Source organism: Mesitornis unicolor, unplaced genomic scaffold, assembly GCF_000695765.1.
Source record: "Mesitornis unicolor isolate BGI_N332 unplaced genomic scaffold, ASM69576v1 scaffold22137, whole genome shotgun sequence".
Taxonomy (NCBI): domain Eukaryota; kingdom Metazoa; phylum Chordata; class Aves; order Mesitornithiformes; family Mesitornithidae; genus Mesitornis; species Mesitornis unicolor.
In genome coordinates this window covers 6,580-16,960 of record NW_010196063.1, presented here as the reverse complement: position 1 = coordinate 16,960, position 10,381 = coordinate 6,580, and the positions used below count along the sequence as shown (strand labels likewise).

The 10,381-nt window shown below is 45.5% G+C and overlaps 2 protein-coding genes across 2 annotated transcripts in view; one reads left to right on the top strand and one right to left on the bottom strand.

Moving 5' to 3' along the window:
* The first annotated feature begins 274 nt into the window (after window positions 1-274).
* On the top strand, window positions 275-2,137 carry EMG1 (EMG1 N1-specific pseudouridine methyltransferase). The gene is made up of 4 exons (XM_010188346.1): window positions 275-414; window positions 796-854; window positions 1,032-1,181; window positions 1,806-2,137. The coding sequence occupies exons 1-4, from the start codon at window positions 282-284 to the stop codon at window positions 1,917-1,919; spliced, it is 456 nt and encodes a 151-aa protein (XP_010186648.1). The 5' UTR covers window positions 275-281; the 3' UTR covers window positions 1,920-2,137.
* A 341-nt stretch (window positions 2,138-2,478) lies between these two features.
* LPCAT3 (lysophosphatidylcholine acyltransferase 3) overlaps window positions 2,479-10,381 on the bottom strand; it is a 14,167-nt gene continuing 6,264 nt past the window's right edge. The window contains 12 exon segments of the mRNA XM_010188347.1: window positions 2,479-2,684; window positions 2,821-2,947; window positions 3,056-3,214; window positions 3,742-3,889; window positions 4,500-4,666; window positions 4,984-5,070; window positions 5,762-5,870; window positions 6,275-6,453; window positions 7,490-7,527; window positions 7,649-7,742; window positions 7,896-8,002; window positions 8,128-8,236. Of these exon segments, the coding sequence (XP_010186649.1) occupies window positions 2,831-2,947; window positions 3,056-3,214; window positions 3,742-3,889; window positions 4,500-4,666; window positions 4,984-5,070; window positions 5,762-5,870; window positions 6,275-6,453; window positions 7,490-7,527; window positions 7,649-7,742; window positions 7,896-8,002; window positions 8,128-8,236 (1,314 nt within the window). The 3' untranslated portion in view covers window positions 2,479-2,684; window positions 2,821-2,830.

Here is a 10,381-nt window from a genome sequence, read left to right as displayed (position 1 = left end):
TGTCCCTCAGCCTGGGGCTCTGCTTGCGCCCCTGGAACGGGAGTGAGTTTGGCCTTACCTGCTAAGCATGTGGCTGTAAGTTCAGTAGTTCTCTTTGTTTGGATACGGGGTTGCTTTCTGTCAGCTTTACAGTAAAGCTTGTGTGGTCAGGTGAACTCTTCTGTCTCAACATGGGTCCCTTCTGCATTCATGGGGCCTAATCCTCCGGTTTTTCAAGGGACTCCCCTCTCACACTTTTTCTATTTCCCCTACTGCGTGGCTCTCTATTTCAGAGTCTCCTGATGCTGATGGACAGCCCCCTCAATCGGGCTGGTCTCCTGCAGGTTTATATCCATACCCAGAAGAATGTCCTAATTGAAGTCAATCCCCAAACCAGAATCCCACGAACTTTTGATCGATTCTGTGGTCTCATGGGTAAGTGATTCAAACTTTATACCGGCCACAAAATAATGCAGGAGGGTGGTTAGGAGTGGATGAATTTTGGGAAGAGTCAAAAAGTTGCACCAGCTTTAAAATGTGAAAGTGAGAAAAGAGCAGAGAAATGAAAGTATCATTTTGTGAGTTCCAGGATGCACAGCCCCAGCTCTGTGTTCCTGAGCACAGTGGGAAGTGCCTGCGTGAGACTGCACTAGCAGCAGAAAAACTCATGGATGAGCACTTCTCAGGACTGATTTACGAGATGTTGGGAACTCTAAAGATGGATGTTATCTCTATTTTAGCTCTGGTCACTAGGTAGAGGATAGGATTCCTCCGGCAAAAGAACAGACAGCTGAACTAACTTTCTTCTTTCATCAGTTCAGTTGCTGCATAAGCTCAGTGTTCGAGCAGCTGATGGGCCTCAGAAACTGTTGAAGGTAAATATTCTTTGACTGTTCATGGGTAGTGTCGCAACATTCCTCCTTTGCAGCTAGCAGTGCAGTGTTTTGGGGTTGTTTGGTCGTGGTTTTTTATTTATTTGTATAAACCATGGACTTGGCTATGTGGCAAGGCCTCTCACTTCTACCCCCCTACTAACTTTCTGCTTTCTGTAGGTGATTAAAAACCCAGTCAGTGATCATCTCCCTGTGGGCTGTATGAAGATAGGTACCTCCTTTGCAGTCCCAAAGGTGTCAGATCTGCGTCAGCTGGTTCCTACAGCCGAGCCAGTTGCCGTCGTTGTTGGAGCTTTTGCCCATGGTTCGGTAAGTGTGTGTGTCCCTTGCTTGGAGTTGTCAAAATCTTTATCAGCAGATTTTGGTCTTGTTCTGAGTATGGGGATTTTTGTTCTGTTCTTTTTTTTGCTTGGTCCCTCCTGTCCTGCCCCCTCCCCCTTATTTTCATAGGGTCATTAAGGTTGGAGAAGATATCTAAGATCATCTGGTCCAACCATCACCCCAGCACCACCATGCCCACTAAACCATGTCCCGAAGTGCCACGACTACACGTTTTTTTGACAACTTATCCTCCTTAGCAGTCTCGGTGGTGGGGTGGTGACCCCACCACCTCCCTGGGCAGCCTGTTCCAGTGCTTGACCACTCTTTCAGTAAAGAAGTTTTTCTAATATCCAATCTAAACCTCCCCTGGTGCAACTTGAGGCCACTTCCTCTCATCCTAGGCAGGCCTTCTCCCGGGTAGGCTTATCAAGAAAGGCCCAATGCTGCAACACTTTTCTCCCCCCCTGAGAGAGGGCGCTGGTGAGGGTTCGCAGTTGTCCTTCTGTGTTTTACTGTGGCTGTGTTCAGCCTTGCAGCAGTAGCATGCCTCTCCAGCCAGTGGAGATTGGACTAAGTGAAAGTCTGCAGCTTGACTTTTCTCTCTTCCCCCAGGTCAATGTCGACTACACAGAAAAGATGATCTCCATCAGCAACTATCCCCTGTCTGCTGCCCTGACGTGTGCCAAAATTACTACTGCCTTTGAGGAAGTCTGGGGAGTAGTATGAGGTTCTGCTGCTACTGCTGCCGTGGTGGACTCTTATCTATACAGTGACTCCAAATTCTGGAGAGGCTCTTTTACTTAGGTGTGGACCTGGTGCAACTTTGGGCTCCTGGAAGGGAAAAAAGGCTTCAATTTCGTCCTTGTAGCTTCAGGAGCAATGAGATTTTAAACAGACTGCCCCACTGACCTTTTTTCTTCGTATTAAAGGTCACTTTTGATAAGAGTGCTTATGTATTTTACTTTCCCCTGCTTAATACGTGGGCAGGCTTAATCCCTTTATAGCAGGGACTTGGCCCAAATTTGCCACGGAACTGAAAGCTGTGCCCTGCTGGCCCTGCAGCTGCTGTCGCTCGGTCTGGTAGAATCCCCTTGCTCGGTGGTGTGCGATGCGATGCTCCCACACCGGGGCACCCAAGAGGAAAGGAGCTGAAGCCGATATGAAAAAAGACCAGGAGCAATTTTTATCTTGGATGACAAACGTAGAAAAGTCAGAAGGTGGCTCCAATCCGATACAGTGCCTGCCGTGGGTGTTTTACAATCGCCTGGTATCAGCAGAGAGACACGAGTGTCCACGGGAGGGCGGCAGAGAGATAAGGCAACACAGAAGGTGGAGGGTCTGGAAGGAGGATGGCTCCATTTCCCTCCTTGCGGGTCTCTGACCCTGTCCTCGTGTTGGAAAAAAGTCAGACTTCAACACAGCAAACTTGGCAGGTGATGCTTTGCTTCTGGAGTGTTAAATTGACTCCTACAAATGCACAGGTGGTACAATCTGAAAAAGACAAAAGTGGTGTAGATTTGGTTTGGTTGTTTTTATGTTTGCCTTTCACCTTGTGATGAAAGTGGGGCTGCTGCCCCACTTTGCTTCCTAGTCCAAGTGTGGGAGTCTCCACACAGCACAGCCTTACCTTTTGGCTGTTATTCTGCTTTTTTTAGCTTTTCTTTTCGTGGCACAAGTAATCTGCGAATGTAAGGCAACACCAGTAATAAGGTGAAGAACAACACATGGCCGAGAAAATAAATAGAGTTGTACACCTAGAAAGAGAAGGGCAAGGTTAAGGATTGGCAAGCAGCTTTGAACCAAGAGCAAACAGGGTGGAGGGAAAAGGGTTGGTTGTGTGGGTTTTAGTAGCTACTAAATACCTTCATCCACTTGTCCCAGGTGAAAAGGCAGAATGGCACCAGAGAGTAACCCATGAACATCCAGTGGTTGGCCTGCTGTAGCACGTAGAAGATGGGCTGCAGGGCAGTGATGGAGGCCAAAGTGCTTAGGAGAGGGCTATCCCGAACAAGGTTTATAACCTAATGTAAAGAAAAACAAGAGAATTCTTCTCAGTTGGATGTCCTATGGCTGTATATGCAGGCTCTGGGGCCAAAGTTGCCTATTCAGCTGTGTAAAATGAATTTAGTAAGCAGTCTGGCCGAAAAAAGTAGCCAAGAACCCCATCTGGCTCAAAGTTTTAATTAAAAAAATCCAGTTTAAATATGGAATATTGTTCTCTCAGTACAGGGAGATTTAGCAGAGGCATTCAGCTCACGTGCTTGTCCTCCAACCTTTCCAGTTGCCAAGCACTCGGTTGCCCTCTACTCATGTGCCAAGTTCTCTGCTTCCTGTCAGCTTCTGCAATAAATTTACAGCTTGCTCATGCAGAAGCCCAGCAACCTACTGAACTCTCGAGAACAGAACCGTATCATGTTTGAACACCAATCCTAAAGTGAGCAGCTGTTTTTTCATGTGTAATTCAAGTAAAGCCTTCAGCGTGGCAGTTTCCAGACTCGTGGGGAAAGGCTAATGCAGGTCACCCTGTTCTGGGTTGGACAAAGCGCACCTGTCTTTCCACGATGACGATGAGCAGCTCCATCTGAAAGCACACCAGGTAGCCAGAGTGCAGCCCATGCCAAATGGCCAGGAAGAACAGGGCCAGGGCCTGTGACAGCAGTTTGTTACCCAGGAACTTCAGGCGCTTGAAGATGTAGCTAGAGCAGAAAAGAAACAAAGTGCTTCTCGTTTATTGTCCGAGAGGTGCAGGGCCCAGGGGACCGCACGTCTTTGCGCACCCTGTGGTGACAAACGGCAAAATGGCTCTCCTGACCAGGGCAAAATGAAGCTGGGATTTCTTTAGGGCAAGGGATGAGGTAATGGGAAGAAGTGGTTTGTCTGACAATGCACACAGAAACGGTATTTTACAATTCAGTTGTGTGTCCCAGTGAGTGCCGAACCAAAACCTGGTTGAGTCATCGCACAGGGAGCACCAAGAGGCAGGGATGCAGGAACCGGCCATCAGAGCAGTTCTGTGGCTGTTTGACCAGGCAGGCTGAAGGGCTCGCTCTAGTCCTGTTCCAGCCTCTGCCCTCCTGTTGCCATCAACTGCCTGCCTATGTTCATGAACTGCCCTTTTAGACTGAGTGAAACCAACCAGCCCAACCCATAACCCATTTCAAATGGGACAGCAGCAGAACATGAACGAGTGTTAAGACTGAACACTGGCAGGTTCTTCCTCTGGTGCTTCCTCTCAGCCCAGGATCTTGGTTCTGTTGGCACAGACGTCACTGATGTGTTACAGAATGGGAATTCTGTCCTGCTCACCGGGCCACCCAAGCGTTGGTGTTGATGTTGAAAGAAGCAATGGTCCCTGTGAACAAAGGTGTTGTCTCATACAGCCAGACCTTCATGTTGGCACAGGCATCCCACAAAGGCTTTCCACTCTTGTCCTTCCCATTGTACCCCAGACCAACAAGGATGCAGACACCTTCCTATGGAAAAAGATTCACAGGAAAGGTGAGAGGAAAACATTGCCTCTTTTTATTTGGAAAGGCAGAGCTGGGGAAGCTCTGACTTTCATTGTGTTGAGTGGAAAGCGCCACTGCAGATGGAACAAATGGATTAAAAACTGCCTGCTTTTTAGATAGCTAGCCTTTGCTAGCTTAAAGCAAACTAAACTGACATGCATTGATCTCCAGAAATTTGGACTATTTCCATTTAGTGCTAAGTCCAAGAGCATGCTGAGTAGCTGCAAAGGTGCTACCTTTGTTCATTTGTCTTTTGTTTCCGGAGCGCCATCCAGACTCACCGTAACAAGCCAGCAGGTTACGTATTTGTAGAGTATAATTTTGCCCCAGATCAATATGTAACCACAGCGGAGCCAGAAAGGCTTCTCCTGCAGAGATAAGAGTGGAATAGCATAAAAATAAAAGACGTATGGCAATAATGAGACAAGGCAGATGAGATCTCACCGCTGTCTTTCATTTTAATCTGATGTATGCATTGAGACTGCTACATGGACTGCCAGGCTATTTGCTTATGCAAATTTACACATCATTCTCCTTCCTTTGGTAATATTTGGCTGAACTGAAGTAGGTACTTCAGGAAAACTGGGATAAGCACAATCATTGTGGAAATTACACCCTCATACCGACACAAGCACTGATAACCTGCAGGTAGGGATTACTTGTTAAAAGAGTTTTCCAAGAACCTCAAAGATTCTGGTAAGCCTTAAAAGTTACTCTTGTGAAGTTCTTTGCATATAATGGCAAGGTCTTTAAAAGGTCACACTATACATATGTTAGGTTTCCAAAACCAACGCTAGCTTCTAAGATTAATTCTCTATTTGTAAAAGTTTTCACTTGGTTCAATTCAGCTTAACACATTCCTGTTCTGCATCAAATGGAATCCACAGGACAGGCAGTAAAGCCAAATCAGTTGTGGAAAGGCTTATCATGAGGCACTGACTTGTATTATCTTTAAATTGAGACAAATATTAAAAAAAAAATAATTCACTCTTGCAGACCTAGTGCCCTCCAGAGAAGTGGAATCCTTCCACACCCCACAACTGCCAAATGAATACATACCATGTAATCATCTGAGATGAGGTATTCATCAGTGATGTACAGGCTTGACAAGGTGTAGGTTACTAGAAACAAGAGACCCAAACTCAGGCGCTTGAGAGCAGGCACAAAACTGAGAAACAAAAATATGAAAGTTAAATAAAAGCCTTGGAAAGAGACTATCAAACGCATAACTTTAAAAACAGAAAGGGAGAAGAGGAGGTAGAGGAGATAGCGATAGGGGGTCACCACGTTCCACTGCAGCAGATGCCTCCGTTTGGAGGCTGGAATGCCAACATTACCAGGTTGGGACCGAGTCTGTACTAAAGATGTCAAATGGTTGTTGACATTCATGCCCTGGAACAATGCTAGGACATGAAGCAGAGAGTTATGAGCAACTTTTGAAAGACTTATAAATCACCTTTGGTCACAGTACGTTAGTGCTGAGGTCAGAAGGCACTCTGCTGCAGGAAACGTGTGGAGGATTCAGCATTCTGGGATCTTAGGAAGGTGAGGAGCTAAGTGGCTTTTTATTACCTATTGGGTCTCTGGCCTGGAACGTCAGTCATCTCACCCCTTGCCAGTTTCTGATAGTCTGTCATGGAGAACTGAGGCCCCACCATGAAGGCACCATAGAAATAGGAGAATCCTGAGACCTCCAGCAAGGTAGGAACTCCCCGGACAGCAAATCGCCGCTGCTCAGGGGTCAGGAACTCCTGCACCAAAGGGAGCGGCATTAACATCATGCTAGGGTATCTCACAGTAGCTCTGGATGTTCTGTTCTCAGCCTACCTCCTTAACACTCTCCGTGTATATGGAACTTTCCACTTTGTACTTCACCTCCATGCCTCTCCCCAGTCCTCTCTATCCCCATCCCCTCTAAATAGCAACAAGATCCAAAGGTTAAGACCAGTTGCACAAATCTCTATTCCCAAATAAACTCAAAACACAGAAGGGATCTGCTGACTTGCATCCCCACCAGCATAGTAAAAGCACTGTACTTGACCTTTACCAGTTCCTGACTGCAATCACAAGACCTTAACATCCTAAAATTGCTATTTCTTGATGTAGAATTCATTGTCTTTAAATACTTGAAACTCCAGCTTAGGAAATTCCAGCTCAGCCTTGTTTTCTTGCAGTCAGCAGTGATTCTATGGATGCTACAAACTGGGTCAGGCCCTAAACAGGAGATGGGGAATGCAGATACTTGAAGTAGGATTAAAAGAGTGTAGCAAGTGTTCTGTCCTCTCCCACACACTGTGACGTGTGACTTCTCTCACCGTTTCAACTGCTCTAAAAACAGGGCCCTAACAAATGGTAAAGGGCAACCATTCACTGGGACATGATAAGACTAAACAAAGGAAAGGAGGACGGGACCCAAGATCCAGTGCTGATGGTTTGCAGGTTAAAGATGCACTACCCACAAGACACAGAGCGTTAAGGATTGGGATTCTAAAGCAATAGATTTGGGGGAAGGAGATGGTGGGGAATTTGGAAGGGGGTAGAATAATATTCTGATGTGATGGAAACAACTTTTGTCCATCTTTAATCACTACTGTCTCTGTTCCAAATTATTTCTTTCCACTCCAGAATTCAGTGCCCTCAGACGCTCACAGATGTTTCCCTCTCAACTATGGCTTCTACCAAACAATGAATGCAGCTTGCTAACTTGCATCATTTCAACTTGATTTTCTGACCTCTAGCTCACTGCAATGACATGGAAGAAGGGAGGAGGAATGATGTCTTACTCACCAGATCTTTTCCTCCATCATAGTAATCGATGGCCAGACCTAGGGGTGAGAAACAACTACTTGAAGCCCTGTGATGGGCTGGTTGGGCTGAACAAGCAGCCCCCTCTTCCCCAAGGCACGGCTTGCAGAGCGGAAGAGATAGGAAGGAGGTGTCACTCACCAATCAACTTGAGTGTCAAGACACAATGTGGCATTGTCCATTTGATGTCATACTGCTCTGTGGCTGTGAAGTAATATCCAGCCATAAGGTATGTCTGAAAGAAACCATTGTTTGGGTTATTTAAACTAATTTCTCCAGCTGGTTTCTATCTGTCTCCACTTTTCTACTCAGAGTTACTACTAGGAAGTGCAAAACTGAACACAGGGCTCCTTTCTACAAACCAATGCAGTAAGAAAGAGAGTTTTACCATCTGAAAGAAGAACGTGGTGAAGACGCCAGTGATTGTGCGACCCATTAGTCTCAGTATGAGGAACTGGATTAGGACACATAGCAGAGAATGAATGAACTGCATCCCTGTGGAGGAGGGAAAGAGAGAGAGAAAGAGATATGAAGTAGAAATTACATTTTCCCATTATAGGTCCTCCCGAACTGCAGCACACCCTGGGCCAGGCAGCTCTTTCTTCCCAAACTCATCTTACCAAAATTGAAGTAAGCAATTGAGAGTCCTGTGAGCACATTGTAGAGATGAATGAGGTAGGTCTCCTTCTGGAAGAGGAAATAGCGCTGGAACAAGGCAAAAGGATATCCTAAGTAAAGGATGAAAAAAAAAAAAGATGAGTTGTGGATTGGCATAGACAAACATTTGTAATGGTCCAGATTATCGCATTCTTGAATGTGTTATTAGGAACATGTACTTCACAGAGATACATCATCAACACAGGTCATGGTATACATTCCTGATATTGTATTTCCATCTCAGGAGACAGATGCCAGATGAGTTACTCTGTATATTATACAGAACAAAATACTGCAACGGGAACATAATTATATCAAAGCTGACATTGAAGTGCAAGAAGTTCCAGGATTACAGTTTCTCAATACATGAGATGGATAATGCTGAAATACATGAATCAGACTTCAGTCTCTGATTCATCTCCAAATTCTGTGACAAATACAGTGAACGTGGCAGGAAGCTGGATTTTTTTTTAAAAAAGATGTGTGTGGGGGGATTTTATGGTTAATACTGTTACACTGTCCTAAAAAATTAAATCGCTGCTCCCACCTCAATGAGTTCTTACATGATGCTGACCAGCTTTCATCCCAAAGTTCCTCAAGTGACCTCCAGCAGTATACTCTTTATTTTCTAACTCTCCAACTTCAGATTTGCATCTGATTAGTGAACTACTGGGCACACAAAGCTGTAACTGTCCCACTGGGACTCAGCACATACTACTTTTGAAATATAAAATAAAAACATATCAAAGCCAGAAGCATTTCACACGGAGCAGCTAAGATAAGTGGAAGGAATTTTCCCCTTGCACTTTTTGCCTGTTAGGTCGGTCTAATTTAGGAATGCCTCCAGATTAATCATCTGTGCCTCTAGTGAGAAGCAAACATTTGTGAAGCACTCTGGTAGTAGGGTGAGAAGTGCCATACAGAAACCCTTGAGTAAATTAAATTCTGTCGTCTAGGCGAGGTTCTTGTAGCATGCAGTAAACATTGCCACATATCAGACAATAAATATATTATGCTTTAATACATATTGACACAGGAAGTGTTGTCCATCTCATGAATAGGTGAAGTCTGTTCATGTGATTAGTGTTTCTAAAGGCATATGCACAACGAGCTGAATTGGGATAGCAGAAGCAACTGTAATTCTGGCATGTCAGAAGTTAATTGCTTTACTTTGCAAGCTTGTGTTCTTTTACCCTGATTAAAAACAAAACAAAAAAAATCTCTTCTACCAAAAAAAAAGGAAATTCATCACATACCACAATACTGCCATCCACACTCTTTATTAGCCTGGCTGAAACCTGCAGCAGTGGATAGATCTCTGCTACTTGCACTAATGGAGTAACAGCAGCAGCAGGTAGTCATCTTTTATATGGAGCAGTAATAAAAGGTGATGAAATGCACATTTTGCTGAGGAGTGTTAGATGGATGGAAGGTTTCCAATAAGCAAGGCCAATTCTAGTCACTATGGTGAGAGGAAATGAGAAACTCTGTCACGCTATGTAAAATACATGTCTTGCAGTCTGTCAGTGCTAACAGGCTGAGGTACGACTGGAGCCATTTCAAGGTCCTTTTCGTTGCCCCTAAATCCCTTGGGACTTGGGTTTGGGATCCCAGAGTTTGGGACTTTTGGGTTCTCTTCTGGACGGTGGCACGCTCCACTGAGCCCAAGCGTGTACCTGCCGCTTCTTGAAACTGAGCTGCTGCTGCTGCCTGTCTCCTCAGCCTCTCGCCACCCCTTTCAGTCTTCCCTGCCTCCTCCTTCCAGTTCCTTCCTCCTTTTGTGTCCTGCACCCGTTTCCATGCCACGGGCTGCTTTTTTGGCCTGAGCAGCTGGCCAGCCCCACATACCACGGCTCTTTGCCCGCAGAGCCTGGCAACCTCGCCCCTGCAAGCTCACCCAGCTTGCTCTTCCCTTCCAAGGCTTCAAGTTCCCCTACAAAATGCATTACCCAAACTGTTCCCTTCTCTTTCTGCTCCCCCATGCTTTTCATACAGCTACCATGCACTCCTGTCCCATTTCCCACATTGCTTCCCTGAAGCCAGCTAAGGAGGGAAGGAGGGAATTGGCAAAAGTTCATCACACGGGCTCTGGGGATACAGGAGTAACTCAAAGAATCAGTGCAATTCACAAAATAATAACAATAATTTTTAAAAAGCACTGTTGTCTACCAGCCTTATGCTCAGAAACACGCAGATGAGGATTGTTTTTTCACCTGT